This window comes from Sphaerodactylus townsendi, linkage group LG11 (genome assembly GCF_021028975.2).
Source record: "Sphaerodactylus townsendi isolate TG3544 linkage group LG11, MPM_Stown_v2.3, whole genome shotgun sequence".
Lineage (NCBI taxonomy): Eukaryota > Metazoa > Chordata > Lepidosauria > Squamata > Sphaerodactylidae > Sphaerodactylus > Sphaerodactylus townsendi.
This window is the reverse complement of record NC_059435.1, coordinates 13,380,803-13,400,958: the sequence shown is the minus strand read 5'-3', so window position 1 is coordinate 13,400,958 and position 20,156 is coordinate 13,380,803. Positions and strand designations below refer to the sequence as shown.

The 20,156-nt window shown below is 46.7% G+C and overlaps 1 protein-coding gene across 6 annotated transcripts in view; it reads left to right on the top strand.

Moving 5' to 3' along the window:
- The window catches only part of TNS3 (tensin 3), a 339,136-nt gene that overhangs the window by 311,246 nt on the left and 7,734 nt on the right, over positions 1-20,156 (top strand). For all 6 annotated transcript variants that reach the window (XM_048511801.1, XM_048511805.1, XM_048511803.1 and 3 more), the window contains 6 exons: positions 2,085-2,719; positions 5,784-5,870; positions 9,289-9,420; positions 11,853-11,948; positions 14,722-14,799; positions 17,018-17,095. In XM_048511801.1, coding sequence (XP_048367758.1) covers positions 2,085-2,719; positions 5,784-5,870; positions 9,289-9,420; positions 11,853-11,948; positions 14,722-14,799; positions 17,018-17,095 — 1,106 coding nt within the window. The remainder of the gene's footprint in view (positions 1-2,084; positions 2,720-5,783; positions 5,871-9,288; positions 9,421-11,852; positions 11,949-14,721; positions 14,800-17,017; positions 17,096-20,156) is intronic.

The window sequence follows — 20,156 nt, the reverse complement described above, 5'->3', positions numbered from 1 at the left end:
TGGGAGAATGGGTGGGGAGGGGATATGTTATTTCCACCACTGTGATCTGCGACATTATTGTGCAGGATGGACAGATCTCTCAATATTCATTTCCAAGAAACAGACTCTTTAAAAAAAAAGACCTAAATCCCTTCTCTGTCTCCATAACTGCCCGGCTAATTCCTTTCTTTTCGCTTCCACAGTACCGACTTGTTCTCACTTTGCCTTCAAAATTGACACTGTCATTTGTTTTGTCCCTTTTGGGTTTTTTTTTTTTTTTGCACTAGTTGACTCGTAGATCAACATGATAGTCCAGTTTCTGAACAGAGTCCCATTCGTTGACATGGTGCAATTATTGTGCAGCATGGACAGATCTCTCAATATTGACATTGTAATTACAAATTACTGTGAGCCCAATTAAGGTCCAGTTCGTTCTCCCAACAAAATGCCGCTTGAATTTTGCAAGGCGGGAGGTCAGCTACGGGAAGGGGTGGGTGGGTGGGTGGGAACAGCCAGCATAGCAAGAGCTTATTTAGAAAAATGAAAAGGTGAACTTGTTCAAAGTGAGTCAAGAAGTATTGTCAAAGGCTTTCACGGCCGGAATCACTAGGGTGTCGTGGGTTTTCCAGGTTGTATGGCCATGTTCCAGTAGCATTTTCTCCTGACTTTTTGCCTGCATCTGTGGCTGGCATCTTTCAGAGGATTTGATGGCGCCAACTAGCTTTGCCCCTGGCAACAGTGTGTGAAAACACCATCATATCATAATTCGCTGTACCCTTTCTCTTGGAAAGATGACAGGATGGTGTGAATCAAACCGCCACATCCTCCAGTCCCCCTCTCCTCCCGAGATTTGCTTTTAAGATTAAAGATTCTTATTCAGGGGTCTTCAAACTATGGCCCTCCAGATGTTCATAGACTACAATTCCCATGAGCCCTACCACTTGGCCATGCTGGCAGGTGCTGGTGGGAATTGTAGTCCATGAACATCTGGAGGGCCATCGTTTGAAGACCCCTGTTCTTATTTATGCACCGGCTTCGTCAAAACCATTATTGTCTGCGCCGGCAAGCATAGTCCTTTGATTAAAAAAGCGTTTTTATGGCTTTAGATGGCTGTTTGCAACACTTTCACTTTTCTACAGTTATGCCCGCCATTTTGTTTCTTTCAGCAGCGTGGAGCTTATAAAACGATTGAATGGAACCGCGCTTTAGCTTTAAAGTGTTGTTACTGATAGCTTCATCCAGTATGGCAGACAGCCTGCATAACGGCTTGCAGTGGAGCGAACCCCTGGCACTCGGTCAGATGTTATGGACTACCATTTTATCAGCCTCGCCAGCATGGCCACTTGGGCCAGCATGGCCGGGCGGCCATGTTCGAAGAACTGATAAGATAATAGTCCATAACATCTGGAGTGCCAAAGGTTCGCCACCACGGGCCTATAGGTACATGGGGTCACCCATGTCTCCAGGTAATTGCCCCACACATGATTTTAAACAGCGTCGCGCTCAGCCGTGACGCCACTTCAGGCCCGCCCCCCACCTCCTCTCCAGGCTGCAATACTCCTGCAGGTGGGGAAGTGCAGTGCTCTGCACCCCCAAACCATGCCCCATGGCAGGGCTTGGCAGCAGGCGGCCCGAACCCCGGAGCCCTGCCCCCCCCCAGCCTCCGTGTAGGCCAGCTTTTGCCCTCCCCTGGCCCTGGGGATGGCAGGAGCTGGCTTGCAGGGAGGCAGGTTTCAGTGTCCCTGAGCCACGCCCCAAGTGCGGAGGGGCACAGGAGTGGGGGGCGCCCGGATAAGTTAATGTCCCTGAGTGCCGTTCCCCCCCATACACCTCTGATCCAGACTAATGGAAATGCCTTTTACAATCAAAGTGCTATGTTTACCGGCGTAGACAATAATGGTTTTGACGAACCCAGCATGTAAGACTGATTGGTCTTAAAAGAGAATCTGCACTCCTTCACAATTTGGCCATGCGCTGTTGCAACTTCTGCCGCTGCATTTGCAACCACGTTTTCTTCTTTCCGTGAGATGTAAATGTGGTGAGCATCAGATGGTTAATGTATTTTTTTTAAGGATTTCACGTTTGTTTTTTACTGTTCCAAACAGCCCTCCTGCAGACGAACAGGGTTGGCAGCCGAACAGTTCAAAGTCCTCTGCGATGCCCCAGTTTTCAGGAACAAGCAACATTCGGCCTGCGGGGAGTTATTTCACAACTCTGGAACCTTCTGCTACTGGGCAGGGTGGCTCACTTGTGTCACAGTACCACCCCAAGGGGTTCCCAGGCGATTCATCTAGCAGCCAGGAGAGTTCATCATCTGGGCTACAGCAGGAATCCGGAGCTAGCACCAGCGTCCGAACTTTTCTGAATTTCTGCACGTCCACCGCCAGCAACGGCCAGCCGCCGGGGGAAAAGCAAGTGGCTTTTGCAGCGAACGCAAACGGATCTGCCCAAACTGCGAGATCGCCGGGGGACAGTGGCTTTTTGCCAGATAATTTTCTCACGTCGGCTTCCGGACCCAGCAGCCAGAACAGTCCAAACCGGCAAAGCAACACCACAAACGCTCACTCGCAGCCCCCTCTGCCGGAGAAGAAGAGGGGCTCGGAGGGGGAACGTTCCTTTGGCTCCGTCTCCCCTTCGTCGAGCGGCTTCTCAAGCCCCCACAGCGGCAGCACCATCAGCATCCCGTTCCCAAACGTTCTTCCGGATTTCTCTAAAGCTTTGAACGCTTCTCCATCGCCAGGTACGCTCCACGCCAGGGCAGGTGATTCCGAGTGAGGTGCTGTGTTGAACTGGCTGCCACCAAAAATAGTGAAATTCTTCTGTGGATGGGAAAAACAACACATACTGATCAAGTTTTTGCAGACTAGATCCGCACATAGTGAAGCTGGCTGCAGCCTACCGCTGCTGACATGCCATGGTTTTCTTTCTTTAGAATGACCAGACATTGAATCATAGGGGCTTTCCGCACTGACAGAGTTGTACTGGTTTCTATCTAGGTTCACTTCAGTGTATCCGCACTGCAACTGAGCTCAACATTGTTTTGTCTCAGTTCCCTCCCCCCCCTCAGAACTGCGACATCCCTGTCGCAATTATGAACTGCACCTTTCTGCTGGAACAAGGTCGATACCGCTTCGAAGCTTCGAAGTGCAGACGCATCGAAACGACACCTCATCCGTTCAACCAATCAGGCGCCGCTTTTGTGGCATGCACAGAATGGGAGAGTTGTGGCGGGCATGTAACTGTAAACTGTAAAAACTGTAAAAAAAAAAAGAATGCTCCCATTTCCCATGGTAACACAAGCGTCAATCATGATCGAGGAGCGAAACAGGCACCAAGATGATCCCGCCCACTTAGCTCAGTTCCAGGGGGCCAAGTAAGTTGCTGTGCGGACAGCCTGGAATCGCCCCCCACTGAAGGGAACCGAGTCGACCTTAGTTCCCTTCTGTAGTGCGGAAAGCCCCATAGAGTTGGAAGAGGCCACAAGGGCCATCCAGTCCAACCCCCTGCCATGCAGGAATGCATAATCAAAGCACTCCCACCAGATGGCCATCCAGCCTCTGATTAAAAACCTCCCCAAAAAGAGACTCCACTACCCTCTGAGGCAGCGTATTCCACAGTCAAACAGCCCTTTACTGTCAGGAAATTCTTCCTAATGTTTAGATCAGAGGTTTCCAATTCTGGCTCTTCAGATGTTCATGGACTACAGTTCTCATCAGCCAATTGGCCATGCCAGCAGGGGCTGATGGGAATTGTAGCCCATGAACATCTGAAGCGCCAGAGTTGGACACCACAGGTTTAGATTAACACTCTTTTGCCATAGTTTGAATCGATTACTCCTTGTCCTAGTCTCTGGAGCAGCAGAAAACAAGATTGTTCCCTCCTCAACATGACACTCCAGATATTTAAACATGGTTATTATGTCACCCCTTAATCTTCTGTTCTCCATACTAAACATACCCAGCTCCTCAGTCTCTCCTCATCGGGATTCCAGAACCCGATGCAGTATTTCAGGTGAAGTCTGACCAATGCAGAATAGAGTGGCGTTATTGCATCCCTTGAGCTAACTGTCCCAGAATTGCAGGAGTATATTTGAGTCTGTAAAGGCAAAAGGCCCAGTCTGCATATCCACAAAATGAGGCAGTGAAGAATAACCTTTTTAGACTGCAGATGCAGCAATGCGCTTTGCCGTGCTTTCCTGCTTAGAAAATCCCATGCATGATGTAGAAACTGGAAGAGATGGGAGTGGCACCCTCAGAACTATTTTCCCTGAAGTTATAGGCTCCCCCCCCCCCCCGGCACAATTTTTTCTGTTTGGGGAACTTTAGAGAATCCTTGCAGCCAGAAATGATATGCATGATCGTACCGCCTCATTCTGATGCACGTGTACAGCAGGTAAAAGATGCTGAGGACTGGGAACAAACAGAAGAAGCATATACTCATTGTGGTCTTGTTTCCACTGTGATGAGAAAACTGTTTCTAGGATATGAAAGTTGAGATTTCATAATTTAATGCTCCCCTACACAGAAATTTCCCACTGTGTAGTAAGCTAGCATTTCAGGGAACAGGTGTTCAGGTCTCCCTTGAGATACTACATTTCCAGTTGCACCCTAGAAACCAACAGGATTTCTGAGATACAAACTGTTGAGAGTCGAAGCTCCCTCCGTCAGAAACTTGGGCTGAGGTGCTATTATGGACTCAAATCTGAGGTGCTATTATGGACTGAAATCTGCCAATGAACACAGCTGCCCTCTGAGTTAATCTTCCTGAAATGCTAGTTTTCTATGAGCGAGAATGTCTGGAGGCTTCTCCACCAGTGGTTATTGAAGAGAAGGAGTTGGATGTATATCCCCCCTTTCTGTCCTGTAATGAGACTCAAAGGGGCTGACAAACTCCTTTCCCTTCCCCCCTCACAACAAACACCCTGTGCGGTGTGGGGGGTGGGGGGTGGGCTGAGAGAGCTCAGAAGAACTGTGACTAGCTCAAGGTCACCCAGCTGACATGTGTGGGAGTGCACAGGCTAATCTGAATTCCCCAGATAAGCCTCCGCTTGAGCAGATATTATGCCATTGGGCAAGTAAGCACAGACAGCTTATTCACATATTTTGGGGAACAATTTGAACAAGATTCCAAGCACTTGCAAAGAGAAACTGTTTCTCCTTGGCTTGGAAATCTCTCAAAATTATGACTGATCTGCAGACTACAGAAATTCAACGTAGGGGAGGGGAGAGGGCCTGGCATCTGGACATGGCCCACCCTAGCGGAGGGAGGGGGAAGGGTGGCATGCAAGGGAAGGGGAGGGGTGGCATGCAAGGGAAGGGAGGGGGCCCAGCATCTGGACACAGCCCACCCACCCTAGCGGAGGGAGGGGGAGGGTGGCATGCAAGGGAGGGGAGGGTCAAGCGGCAGAGTGGGGAATCAAACCCGGTTCCTCCAGATTAGAGTACACCTGCTCTGAACCACTACGCCACTGCCGCTCCTGCTAAGAGATTCTTAGCCTTATGTATGCAGTTGGTATGGTACGGTAGAACAGGGAGGTGATACCGCTTCCGACCAAAGGTAGGAATGCGTTTTTTCCAGTGCTTGTAAATGTAAAAATAAAAAAATTCTACAGCTGGTACAACACGAACAATAATTCTGTCTTGGGCATTTGTCTGCAGGGAGCACTCCGAGTTCCAGGTGCAGTCCATTGTTCGCCTCATTCTCCTGGTGATATTAACCAGACCTTCCCCATTACTGCCCTATATCCTGTGCCTTCCGTGGACTGTTTTTGAAGCATTTTTCCCCCTCCCTATTTTGTTTTTCAGAAAACGCGAGTGATAAGCACGTGACCGTAAAATTTGTTCAGGATACATCCAAGTTCTGGTACAAACCAGAAATCTCAAGAGAGCAAGGTAGTAGCTCTGTCTGTCTTTTGTTTTTGTTTTTTTAATTCGTGCCTAACTCAGCGGCCTGTGGCAGGCTGTGTAACGTTTCCTCTCTGTTTGAGATTGTCAGAAAGAAACCTCCACTAGCCCCTGACGGGATTAATTTAATCATTGGTATCAGAGAAGAAAAAAGGAGAAAAATGTTTGGACTGAGAGATAATGGAAAATAAAACAAGGCCCCTTTCTTCCCTCATCTGTGGAGAGTGTTTAACAGCCTGTGGAAAATGCAGTTATAATTCAGTCATCGAAAATCTATTCTCGACTAGAAGAAGAAGAAGAAGAAGAGTTTGGATTTATATCCCCCCTTTCTCTCCTGCAGGAGACTCAAAGGGGCTTACAAACTCCTTGCCCTCCCCCCCCCTCACAACAAACACCCTGTGAGGTAGGTGGGGCTGAGAGAGCTCCAAGAAGCTGTGACTAGCCCAAGGTCACCCAGCTGGCGTGTGTGGGAGTGCACAGGCTAATCTGAATTCCCCAGATAAGCCTCCACAGCTCAGGCAGCAGAGCTGGGAATCAAACCCGGTTCCTCCAAATTAGATACACAAACTCTTAACCTCCTACACCACTGCTGCTCCTAAGACTAGCGCCAGAGCAGCCTGTGGTCGACACAGGGGCTAAAAATCTTACCCTTTTCTCTGCTATATCTTAATCTTTGGGTGGGGAGGATTGTCTCCATGTGTTAATTTTTCTTAGGTGTGACCCTGGAATTTTTCTGAAGTTTATATTGAAAAAAAAATCAAGTATAAAAGCAACCAGTGTGTATGTGTGGTCCCAAGATATACAGTGAAGTTGCATGATTCAGCACACTTGCTGTATCTGAACAAATATGGTTGGTCACTGCCTGGACGGGAGACTTCTGTGAACCCCGTGGATGCCCCCAGGGGTCTGCAACCTGCGGCTCTCCAGATGTTCATGAACTACAATCCCCATCGCCCCCTGCCAGCATGGCCAGCTGTAGTTCGTGAACTTCTGGAGAGCCGCAAGTTGCAGACCAAGGCTGGTTAATGCATGAAATAAATCCTTTAACGTTTGGAGTGCTTTGCGGGGGAAAGGAAGGTGCACCAGAAATGCATTATAAGGGTCCATGGTGAGGATGCCTGAATGTAATGTTGGGTTTGGACTACAGTCCATCTATCTGTTCTGGGATCTTCCTGACTCTGTGGTTCATCTTTCTCCTCTCAATCTGGTGACAAGGTTTTTGGTGCAGTTAGATGGATGGATGGATTGATTTTCATTATTTAGAGTCCACCTTTCTCACAGGGACTCATGGACGTAGGTAAGGGGAGGGGGGTTCTCGGGTTTGAAACCTCCCCATTCATGTCCGAAGCTCCGCCCACCCGTTTGTGGGTTTTAAAAACATTTTAGTGCTTTTTCGGTTCTTGGCCTGCAGGGAGGTTCTTGGCCCCACCCGCGAACCCCCCCATAACAAATCTATACCTACGTCCCTGCAGGGACTCAAGGCTTAAACTTAAATATAGTGAATCAGAACAACCAACAAAATAGGACATTCAGTAACCAGAGCATTAGGATTTTATTGATTTGATTTCATTACTTTTACTATTCCATAAAATTCCTATCAGGCACGGGGTGGCTCACAACATTTCACGTGACAGCGTTAAAACAGTTTTATACATTAAAACGTTCCAGCAGAATACAACTGTTAACGATATCAAGATGGTGGTAGGTAATCATTTTGTACACTGCAACCGTATTACCTGCACAGAAAAGCTTTCTGGAATAGTTCACTTTTGCATAGTTTGTATAAGGCCAGGTGTGAGGAATTCCAGGGCTTCGATGCATTGCAACAAAGCAAAGCTCTTGCAAACAAGGAGTTAATCACAGCAGCTAAAGAGCCAGTTTTCAGACAGTGCTGTGAGGTTTGAGAAATTCTGAGGCAGAGCGAGCTAAGGAACAGTTGTGGAGAAAAATTTGCTCCGTTCTCTTTGTGAAAAGCTTAGTTTTGTGAGGGAAAAGGGCAGACAAGAGAGGTCTGTTCTGAGTCCCCGGAAATATAGCCGTGGTACACTAAAGCACTCTGGTTACTGAGTCATCTCTGGGGGAAATCCACTAAAGGAGAATTAGCCAAGAAGGCTAATTGGGGACAATAGTATTTCACAGAGACAAGAGTGGATTTATACTGTAAAGAGAAATCCTACTCAAAAACCTTAGTGTGACAGGACATAACCGAGGCTCAGTCTCTCCCAGGCGGTGAGGAGAAATCCTGCTAAGAATATCTTCTACTTGAGGGGACATAGAAATCTCTCAGAAGAGAGAGAGAACAGTGAACTGTAATAACGTCTGTGGAGAATTTAAATCTGACTGATGGAGTTTAAAGAACTAAGAAAACCAACATCTACTGAAGAACTCAGCTAAAGTGGAACAGTGGAGTAAGCTATTGACATCAGCTTGCTTCTATAGAGGGTCTTATCAACTTACCTGCATTATTTTGTATTAGTTCTTTGCCAAATATTGTCGTTGTTTTTAAAATGCATTTCAATCTAGTTCATCTGTTTTTGACTTTTAAAAAGCCTCTTGTTCCTGTTTGTTTCCGACCGGGAAAGGTCAGCGGCCAAGTGTCAGTCTGTGACTTAAACTATCAGCACTCTCCGTCTTACTGGGAGGTGCCTGGAAATCTGAGTTGAAGAAGCCCAAATATATTTATTTCTAGTACACGGTGGGAAAACCGTGGATCCAGGCATATATTTGCTTCTGTTTTTTCATTGAGGCCCCTTCCGCATGGACCAATAAACGCAGGTTAGCGACGGTAAAAAAAACTTGTTTGGGGAGGGAACTTCACAAGGATCCTGCCCTGCAGCAAGTCTGCGCCATGTTACTTCCCCCAACCCGGGTGATCTGAGAATTGCACCATCCGCAAATCTTTTTTAAAATCCCGGGTTGCAGCCGCTTGTGAGCAAGCAGCCAGGCAGGGAGGCGCTTTAATTGGCTGCGCTTCCCCTTTAAAAAGTTTCCCCGCTTCCATCTGCGTAACCATGAAGGTGCAAACGGTTGTATCGTGAGGTGTCAGCATGTCTGTGGGGGTTCACTTGTGCATGCCTGCGTGGCTGCACATCGGTGGGGGGGTAAATAAAAAAAGATGTGCCTGCGTGCGAAGGCGCGCCAGCAACCCGCATTGTTTCGGTGGCTTCCGATTGCTGCCTGCACAGAGGCATGCGAACGTGAAAATCAGAGAGCGGGTTCCTTTATCCCGAGTGCAACCCCCTGTACATTTGCTGTGTGGAAAAGGCCTAAAAGAGGCAGAGACTTCTGATGTTTTTAACACTTTACACATGGATTTGCCAGGGCTTCTAGCACAGTCTGGGTGACCTGTTGTGTTTTCTTTGTTGCTGGTCTTCCAAACCATCCCTTCTCTCTCCTCCTCCTGCAGCCATTGCCGTCCTGAAGGAGAAAGAGCCGGGGTCCTTCGTTGTTCGTGACAGCCACTCCTTCAAGGGAGCCTACGGTCTAGCCATGAAAGTTGCCATTCCCCCGCCTTCAGTTCTGCAGCTGAACAAGAAAGGTATAACTTTCTGGTATTTTTAGTTTAACAGCAGGACCAATTGAATGTTTTGTTTTATTATATTGGACTTGCTATCCTGCCCTTTCCCAGACGAAACTGGCTCACACACATGTAATGCAAAATACAAAATTCCATAAAATACACCAGGTATAGATGAAACATTAAAACTACGATATCCAGATCAAAACAGATTCTAGAGATGTCGGCAACAGTTCACCCCAGGTATCATTTCCAGACCACCTGTCCTAGGTAAAGTAGACCTTTAGAAGAGAAGAAGAAGAGTTTGGATTTATATCCCCCCTTCTCTCCTGCAGGAGACTCAAAGGGGCTTACAATCTCCTTGCCCTTCCTCCCTCACAACAAACACCCTGTGAGGTAGGTGGGGCTGAGAGAGCTCTGAGAAGCTGTGACTAGCCCAAGGTCACCCAGTTGGCGTGTGTGGGAGCGTACAGGCTAATCTGAATTCCCCAGATTAGATTCTCCAGATTAGATACATGAGCTTTTAACCTCCTACGCCACTGCTGCTCTTACCATTTAAGCTAAAAGGAAATCCTTCTCCCAGGATCATAGCACAGAAAAGCTGCTCTGAACGGCTTGTTCTTCGTTTCTTCTTTAGTGAAGGTTTGCCAATGTCTTCTGAGAGCCCACCTGCCCACAAATGCCAGATTGTTTTCTTGTGACCTAAACGGGGGCATGTGCATACAGAAAACCCTAACGAAGCTCCTGTTAATGTTTCTCTACCCGCTTGCTTAGAGGTAGTTCTTCCTCACTACAGACCCAAGAGCTGTTTATAAGCCTGGTTCAAGTTCTGCCTCACGAGGGGATCCTCACCTAATGGTTTATTTAAGACCCAAAGATATGTCACATTGCTGCTGCATACAATTTCTGACTTTGCCTTAGGGAAATGTGAGGTCCATTAGGAGAAAAGTGTATTAAACTATTTAAACTCCGCCTTTCTGTTCCCCGTGGTCCAAAAGGCAACGCATAACGATAAACTATAAATAAAATCAAGTACCGTATATACTCGTGTATAAGCCGACCCATGTATAAGCCGAGGCACATAATTTTACTGCCCAAACCTGGGAAAACTTATTGACTCGGGTATAAGCCAAGGATGGGAAGCCGGGAGGCAGAGGGAGCTCCTTCTTTGGGCAGTGACATCAGGGGGAGTCACTGCCCAAATAAGGAGCTCCCTCTGCCTGCTGGCTGGCTGGGTTTCACCAAGCCCAGCTGGCAGGCAGAGGGAGCTCCTTATTTGGGCAGTGACTCCCCCTGATGTCACTGCCCAAAGAAGGAGCTCCCTCTGCCTCCCAGGGTTTGACAAAGCCCAGCCAGCCAGGGTGCCTCGGGGTTCCCCCTTCACCCTCCATGAGGGCAGCAACAAGCGGCTGGGGGGGGGCGCAAGGAGGTTGTCCTGCCCCCGCCCCCAGCCTCCTTGTGATTAATAGAAAATGGTGACTCACTTATAAGCCGAGGGGGCTTTTCTCAGCCTTTAAACAGGGCTGAAAAACTCGGCTTATACTCAAGTATATACGGTATCATCCCAAGAAGCCAACTCAGGCATCAGATGTCATAGTCCTTGATGTCTGTTGAATATTCTATTTAGCCCAGCCCCAGAAACATAAAGATTGAAACGTAAGTTGAAACGTAAAGATTTTCACTAGCCTACTGAATACCAACAGGGAACGTTAGAGGACAGTCTTAACCCAGGTGCCTCTGTGGAAAAGGTCTAAGCATCAATAGTATCTTCTTGTCATTTACAGTCATTCACTAGAAGATAGTGTTGATGTTTAGCCCTTTATGTAGTTGGAACAGTTCCAAGCTGCGTTACATTCTCTGGAGCAATCGCATTATTGACAAAGCTGCTTGGCAGTGAAATGGGTGAGATCCGGAGTTTTCCGTCTACTTATCTGGGACTTACCTGCTTCCAACCTGCATCTGAGAATGCTCCTTTGTGTCCTGTTTTGAGATCTTTCATACCAGGACTTTGCTGCCTTCTTGAACTTTAAGGACTTTTCTGTGCTTGGTGTTTGACTTAGACATGTGTATCCATTGTCTTGTGCGTTTTTGATTTTGGTTTACGCAAACATTACATGTTGTGCCCTTGATTCACACGTAGGGGTTATTTGACACTATTAAATAGAGCACGGTGCCATATTTATGTTGTGATCGTTTGCCTTTTGTAGCCTGGGTGTGGTTGTTTCTTTCTGGACATTTTTGTGTTTCCGCTACACCCGCCTCTTTCCTTTTTGTATTTCACTGATAAAAGATACTCCCTTTTCCCCCTTGGAAATTTCTCCTTTGAAAATAAAGCCCTGTTCTTGAATGCTGGGAGTAGTCAAATCCACCTAGGCCTTTCACGTTTATGACTCTGTCTTATCACTGTAATTCATCTGTTGTAATTTCTTTTCTGTTATTGCTTTATGCTTCAGTTGGAGATTTGTCCAATGAGCTTGTCCGGCATTTCCTGATTGAGTGCACCCATAAAGGAGTGAGGTTAAAAGGATGCCCCAACGAACCGTATTTTGGTAAGGGCCATACGCGGTTGTTTGCTGTTATTTCACTGGGAGCATTTACAGCCTGCCTTTTGAGTTCAGTGACTTCGAGGGAGGCATGCAAATGAGGAATAAAACCAACTGCAATGCAATCTGTGAGCCACATGCTGAACTGTGCAAGCGAGGCCGCTGCAGAGTCATTATCCCGTGCTTCTTGGATCACAATTCTTAAGCTTTGAGGCCATAAATGACCAGAAAGCAAAGACCAAGAGCTAACTGAAGGGATACTGTAAAGGTTTACAACACAAAGTAGTATTGCGGTACCTCTTTACAACATCCCTTTAGCGTAGTGCTCAGTCTTTGCTCTCTGGTTATTCCAAATATGTGGTGCTCCTCCTTTCTTTGTTCTCCATATGAATGACAACAAGCATCCCAGGAAGGGCAGGGGGTTGCGTCTTGCACAAATGAGGCACCGCCACAGAGGAAGCCTGTTCCCCAATCACTGTCTGACTTAACCTCCAGTGCCTGGGCCACCCTGAGCTACACTACCACTGAAGCAGGGGGCATACATTGAAAATGCTGGGGGGAAGAATTAGGACTAATAAAAGGAAACACTTCTTCACGCAACGTGTGATTGGTGTTTGGAATATGCCACTAATGATGATGGCCACTAACCTGGATAGCTTTAAAAGTGGCTTGGGCAGATTTATGGAGGAGAAGTCGATCTCTGGCTACCAATCTTGATGCTCCTTGATCTGTGATTGCAAATGCCTTAACAGACCAGGTGCTCGGGAGCAACAGCCGCAGAAGGCCATTGCTTTCACATCCTGCACGTGAGCTCCCAAAGGCACCTGGTGGGCCACTGCGAGTAGCAGAGAGCTGGACTAGATGGACTCTGGTCTGATCCAGCTGGCTTGTTCTTATGTTCTTAAGATCTTGCACAAGTATATGGTATGGATTAATTTTGGCCCCCAAGGGGTCTTATCAAAACACTCAGGCAGAAGGTGCCAGAATGTTGGAAGAACCAAAGAGAGGCAAAAGCTTATAATTAAATAGGAGTTCATCTTTTTATCTGGCTGGATGGTGTTATTCATTTGGTTTGTGTGAGGAGGGTCAGGGAACAGCAAAACTTTGACATTGCAGTGCAGTTTCATATATTGTGTTGGGTTTTTTTAGCAACACAGTGTTTCAAGGAAACAATCATAGAAGCCATGATTCCTTGTCCAAGTCTCCGGAGCAGCAGTAAACAAGCTTGCTCCCTCTTCCAACATGACATCCCTTTAAATATTTAAACATGGCTATCATGTCACCCCTTAACTTTCTCTTCCCCAGACTAAACATACCCAGCTCCCTACGGCCCCTCCCGCACATGCAGAATAATGCACTTTCAATCCACTTTCACAATTGTTTCCAAGTGGATTTTGCTATTCCGCACAGTGAAATCCAGCTGCAATGTAGATTGAAAGGAGATTGAAAGTGCATTATTCTGCATGTGCGGAAGAGTCCGAAGTCTCTCTTCAAAGGGCATGACTTTCAGACCTTTTAGCATTTTGGTCGCCCTCCTCTGGACAAACTCCAGCTTGTCAATCTCCTTCTTGAACAATAGCCTGTTTTTGACAGCTCTGTGAATGTTCAATGCCATCATTAAATCTATCCCCTGTTTTTAAAAATCCCTGAATGGAAAAGAACCTATCTGGGTGGAAAAGGAAAACCCAGATCTCTGTTCGCTGCACTGGTTTCTACTTGGAAAGTGGGTTTTCTTTTGCAGAAAGGAGCATGATGCAATGCTCCTCACCCCTCCCGTCCAAATTGGCGCAGTCAAGTCTGCCATCTGAGAAATGTACCATGTTTCATTGAGCTACGTGCCTAGGCCAGACCTTGGTTGCTTGCTAGAAGGGGTGGTGCGCATCTGGTGGCCCAAGATGGCAGACGGAGGTGGATGCTCTCATCTGTGCGGCCAGATGACTGGGAAGATGCATCTTCATCTGCTCCCCTTGTGCAACTTGTGGTTGGGTTGGAGTGTCTCTGGGCACAGAACGGGGAAAGAAAGATATAAAGAAATTGCTTTGTAGAAGATTGTTGGCTGGCCTGAGATAGAGGACCCAAGAGCTAAATTGTGTGGAGGCCAAAAGTCATGTTTAACACCGTATCATACATACATACATACATAAGCCTTTATTGGCATAGTCAGAAAAAAGTTACATGAATTGGGAACAATTCCATGGATACATGATAGATAAAAGGCCCCACGGGGAGCACAACAAATACTTTCTACTGGGAACTCTCAACTATCTCCGCAATGAAATTGGCGATCTCTTCACAAAGACCGGGGTCCGAGTTGTTTAACAATAGAGATAACCTAGTCAGATCAGGCAGCTTGGAAGAAAAAATGTAGGTTGGTATATTTAGATCTGATCTAACACCGTATCGACGCATACAGGCTTTTGTGGGTTTTGTGAGTTGCATGAAGCGGAACCAGAGTTTGTGAGATGTATGGAGAGGGCAGTGAAGAGCGGGTTGAAAATTTGTGAAGCGCAGCACAAAGTGGACACTCATTTTTCCCCCTCTTCGCTGTCTGTTTTGCTAAGGAAGGTTTCCCTTCATGAGTCCGATGTAGTGGACCTCAGCCCATGAACTTCTTACGATTCAGTAAATCTGTTAGTGTTCAAGGTGCCCCAAAGCTCCTTTCTTACCAACAGGGCTATTCCATTGACAGAATTTATCAGGGATTTTGTACATAACAGGGAACCCATCTTCTTGCTCCACACAAAACGTGTTGTGATGTGTTGTCTTCTTTTAACTACAGGGAGCTTGACTGCTTTGGTGTATCAGCACTCCATCACTCCCCTGGCCCTGCCCTGCAAGCTGCTCATCCCAGACCGAGGTATTCTTATTCAAATGAAATAGACACCCCCACCCCCACCCCGTAAAACCTCTCCAGTCCCCCTTCAGTAATGCCACTCGGACACAGCAGCCATTTGTGTCACAGTGGATGAATCAGCATCTAGTCTGGAGTATGATAGGGCTTGCTTGAGAATTTGAATAATGGAACTCATGACTCAACTTCTTCATTCTGGTATCAGCTGATCTAATCATTGCAGAACAGATGCGGTTATAATTTTAGGCATTCGGTCAAGTGCCAGAGACTTGACATCAGCTATGCCCATTGAGAAAGGATTGCTCTGTTCACAGAATGGCACTTTTACTTGAACCTTAAGAACTTTAAATTGAAAGTAAGGATGAAGACAAAGGTCACACAGTAGAGCTTTAAAGCCTGTTTGAGAGTATGTTGTTAATATTGCCCAATGGTTGTTTTTTTCTTTTCTGAGGTCAAGATTGGGTGGGTGGGGGAAGGGCCTGAAAGTTTAAAGCAAAATCCAGTTGTGACGGGTGCTGATTGGCCAATGCCATGATAATCACCAACCCGTTTCCTCCAGAATAGTTTTAGAATATGTTCTCTCTATGGCCCTTTCTGCACACGCACGGAGCTGAGCCTCCACCGGCACAATTTCTGCCGGTGGAGTCTTGGGGGCTGTTTGCACGCTAGCGTGGGAGCGGCTGGCACTTACCCTTCAGCCGGAGAGGCAGCTTCGTATGGAACTGCCTCCAGTCGCCCCCTCCACTCACCGTCCCATCCAGCGTCGCTCTGCAGGACTGCAGGGACCTGCCCACACTGCCCTGCGACCTCCAGAGGTCACAGGGCAGCGTGGGCGGGTCTCTGCAGCCCTCCAGAGGGATGCTGCACAAGATGGTGAGTGGAGCCAACAGGGAAAACAGCGTCTTCCCGGCGGTGCGGTTCGCACCACGCCAGCAGGAACATGCTGTTTTTCGCATGCCTCGCTCATTGAGTGAGGTTTTCAGGGGCGGCTTCACGCCGCTTGTGGAAAGCCGGGACGGCGCTGCTGCGAAACAGCAATGCGTCCCGTGCGAACGGTCTCCCAGGGACGGCGTTTTTGCCGTCTCTGGGACGCTGTATATGGCCGTGCGGAAAGGGCCTCTCTTTGTCTGTCTTATAATGGCAGATGATTAACATAAAAACAGATAAATGTATTTAAAGTCAGCGGTTTTGAAGAATTATGGTTAGCTTGCTTGAAGCACGGAAGGAGAGGCAGCATCTGTCCTGCAAACCGTGAAGCCGGAAGACATCACTGTGGCCAAACTTCAAAATCTGTCGTCCGCCTTAAAGTTGAAACATCTTCTTGGCAATACTTGTAATCCACGTGAACTGAAATGGCGCATATTAAAATAACTGGTTGTTATTCCTTTATCGTGTGTCATCTCTTGAAGTGGAATGTGTTTTTCCCCCTTCTGAGTCTAGTAGCAAAAGATCAACCCAGAGCAAATTTGGAAAAGGGAGCATCAGTTTTCATTTTCATGCTTTAATCGTAGGAGTTGCATTAAGTGGTGGTTTATTGTATGAAGGTATGTAAAGCATGAAGGCTTGATGCACCTTGAGTTACCAACCTCCAGGGGAGGCCAGGAGATCTTTCTTGTGATCCCCAGTTTCCTTTTCTCCTTTGGAACGGAAGGCATAGTTAGGAGGACACAAAAGAGAGAAAGAGTATTTTCAGTGGAAGAAGAGGAGTTTGGAATTCTAGGCCGCCTTTCTGTGACTTAACAAACTCCTTTCCCTTCCTGTCCCCATGACAGGTACCTTGCAAGGTGGGTGGGACTGAGAGAGTTCTGAAAGAACTGTGACTAGCCCAACATCATCCAGAAGAAATGAAGGAGTTCATCAGATAAGACTCCGCCGCTCGTGTGGAGGAGTGAGGAATCGAACCTGGTTCTCCAAATTAGAGTCCATCTGCTCTTAGCCACTACACCACACTGGAGGGCTATTGGCCGTGTCTTTCTCCTGTCCCATTCTGTTTTGGACAGGGCTAAAAGGGTCATGATGGAGAAGATCCTATCCAAGACCTCCACCTTTGGGGTGCAATGCGTGACATTGTCCCCACCTACCAGGCTAAGCAGAGAACTGGGGAATTGCTGCCTGGCTCCTCTTGCACGTTGCAGACACTCTCCAATGCAGCATAATGAAGCAAACACAGAACCTTACAGTTCCAGACTGTCCTAAAAATGTTTGTGCCTGCCTCTCTTTGCAGATCCTCTGGAGGAGATGTCTGAAACTTCCCCACAGACCGCTGCAAATTCAGCCGCAGATCTACTGAAGCAGGGAGCAGGTTCGTAAGTTCCTGGGGTGGAGGCTGACAAACATGCTGTGGTGGCTGAAACAAGCCACAAGTTGCATCCAGCAAACCGCAGTTCGTTAGTCCGTGGCGCACTGAAGCATCCTGAAGTGTAGTTGCAGAGACCTGGGAATAATTTCCGAAATTATTTGAAAGGGGAAACATAAAAATGATGAATTCAACATTTGGAAGATTGTTTATGCAATCCAGAAATTTTTTTTTAGCAGATTTCCTGTTCAGTTCAATGATTATTTTCAAGGCATCAAACAGTTCAATGCTTTTTCCCTATTTCTAATCGCGTGGGAATGATACCCCCCACACACACACACTCTTTCTTTCTGATGTTGGCAGCCTTAGGGTGCAGCACTGCCCTCTGTCTGTGACCACAACAGCTGAATAGAGTAAGGGTTGTTCTGGCTAAGTAACATACCCTGTTTCCCCAAATATAAGACATCCCCTCAAAATAAGACGTAGTAGAGGTTTTGCTGAAGTGCGAAATATAAGGCATCCCCCGAAAGTAAGACATAGCAAAGTTTTTGTTTGGAAGCATGCCTGACGAACAGAACACAGAAATATAAGACATCGTCTGAAAATAAGACATAGCGCATCTTTGGGAGCAAAAATTAATATAAAACACTGTCTTATATTCGGGGAAACACGGTATTTGCATGTTGCCTTGATTTTGCGAATCTGAATCCTGTTGCGTTTCAGGAGAAGTAATTCTCGACAAGGGAAAAATGGCTGCAGGGAAAATGACTGTCATAAATGACAAACCTTTGAAGCCGGAAAGATTATTTTTTTCCAAGTGTTTCATTTCCTGTTTTTAAGCCGTAGATCCTTGGGGATGGACAGCGCAACATTTCTTCAGCATGTGATGTAGAACTGAACTACACTTGAGGTTTCCCCACTAGCCCACTTGAGGCCGGTAGACACGAGTCTGTACATTTTCTTGATTTATTTGTTTGCTGAAAACATTTCCATGGCGCCTTCTACCCCAACAGAGCCTCAAGGCAGCGAACATCAAACGTTAAAACATTTGGATGTTGAAAACATTTAAAATGTATATTCAGTAGTTCAATCAGGCAATCAGTTTTTATTACGGTCAAAGAGCAGCATAAGTTATAATAAAACTTAAAGGACAAGATATATTAAAACAGTAAATATATATTGTCGAAGGCTTTCACGGCCGGATTCAACTGGTTGTTGTGGGTTTTCCGGGCTGTGTGGCCGTGGTCTGGTAGATCTTGTTCTTAACGTTTCACCTGCATCTGTGGCTGGCATCTTCAGAGGTGTATCACAGAGGGAAGTCTGTTACTGTGTCCAGTAACTGTGTCCAGTAACAGACTTTTCTCTTCGATACACCTCTGAAGGTGCCAGCCACAGATGCAGACAAAACTTTAGAAACAAGATCTACCAGACCACGGCCACATAGCCCGGAAAACTGACCACAACCAGTAAATATATATTTCAAAAACCATACTGGTAAAAGGCCATTGGGAGCATGAAAAGGTAGAGGAACATAAAGGAAAATGGGATAAGAGCGTAAATATGAGAAGGGAACAAAAGCTTAAAAAACTTTATAAAAGGGGGATCGGCATAAAGGAACAATAAAATTGAAGGCTGTAACTGTCATAGCATTTAGCTTGCTCTATTACACAGGCCATTTTGTGACGTACTTCAAGAGCTGCTACACAGAACCTGGCCACACTGTATGTTATGTCAGGATCAGGATCTGTAAACAGCAAGGAAATATAAAATTGTTCCCTGTGACCTGGGAATCTATACAGCAGTGGCAACCTAAAACAATTATTTACATTTTTATAATACTGACAATGGAGCAGCACATGTTCTAGAGCAGGAGTGGCGTAGGAGGTTAAGAGCTCATGTATCTAATCTGGAGGAACCGGGTTTGATTCCCAGCTCTGCCGCCTGAGCTGTGGAGGCTTATCTGGGGAATTCAGGCTAGCCTGTGCACACCCACACACGCCAGCTGGGTGACCTTGGGCTAGTCACAGCTTCTCGGAGCTCTCTCAGCCCCACCCACCTCACAGGGTGTTTATTGTGAGGGGGGAAGGGCAAGGAGATTATAAGCCCCCTTGAGTCTCCTTCAGGAGAGAAAGGGGGGATATTAATCCAAACTACTACTACTTCTTCTTCTTCTTCTTCTTCTTCTTCTTCTTCTTCTTCTTCTTCTTCTTCTTCTTCTTCTTCTTCTTCTTCTTCTTCTTCTTCTTCTTCTTCTTCTTCTATTGCTGTGTCTCCAGATCCATAGAAACCTTTTTTCTCTGGATTCGGAGTCTTCCTGTAGTTCAGTTAAAAAAAAAAACAGATGAAACACTGAAAACAAGGGTGGAGATCAGTTATTACCTCAGAGGTGGTTTTTGCCATACAGTGAATTGCAGCCACATGTCCATCATAGCAGATCATGTGGTTTCCGGGGTCAGCACGGTGAACAGCAGTACGTCGAGGGCTTTCCTTTTGATGGAAGTTTCCACTTGGGACAGCGGAAAGTGTGTCCCTCGCAGCAGCCATAACTTATGCTCAGACCAATCCTCAGACTTCTTTGGTCTGGTTTGTATGCCTTTCTGCCCCAACATGCTCAACCTGCCAATACTAAGAATACCTAAAAGTCACTCTCTTCCCGTAATTAATAATTAATCAGAACAGTCTTCAAGCTCCTCCCATTTCAAACATAGAAGTGGATGGTCTCTCACGGCCCCTGAAGGATATTTTTCCTTTGCATGCCTCGTGGTGTAGCAGTTGACAGCAGACAACCTCTAACCTGGAGAACCAAGTTTGATTCCGCACTCCTCCATGTGAGTGGGCGGAGTCTTATCTGGTGAACTGGCTCTGTTTCCCTGCTCTGACACATGAAGCCTGCTGGGTGACCTTGGTCTACTCAAAAGTTTTCCTCAGAACTCTCTCAGTCCCACCCATCATAAGGGGAGAGGAAGGGAAGGGGTTTATAAGCTGCCTTGAGTCTCCTTGCAGGAGAGAAAGGCAGGGTATAAATCCAAAGTCCTCCTCTTTTCCAGTTTTTGAATTGCAGATCTCT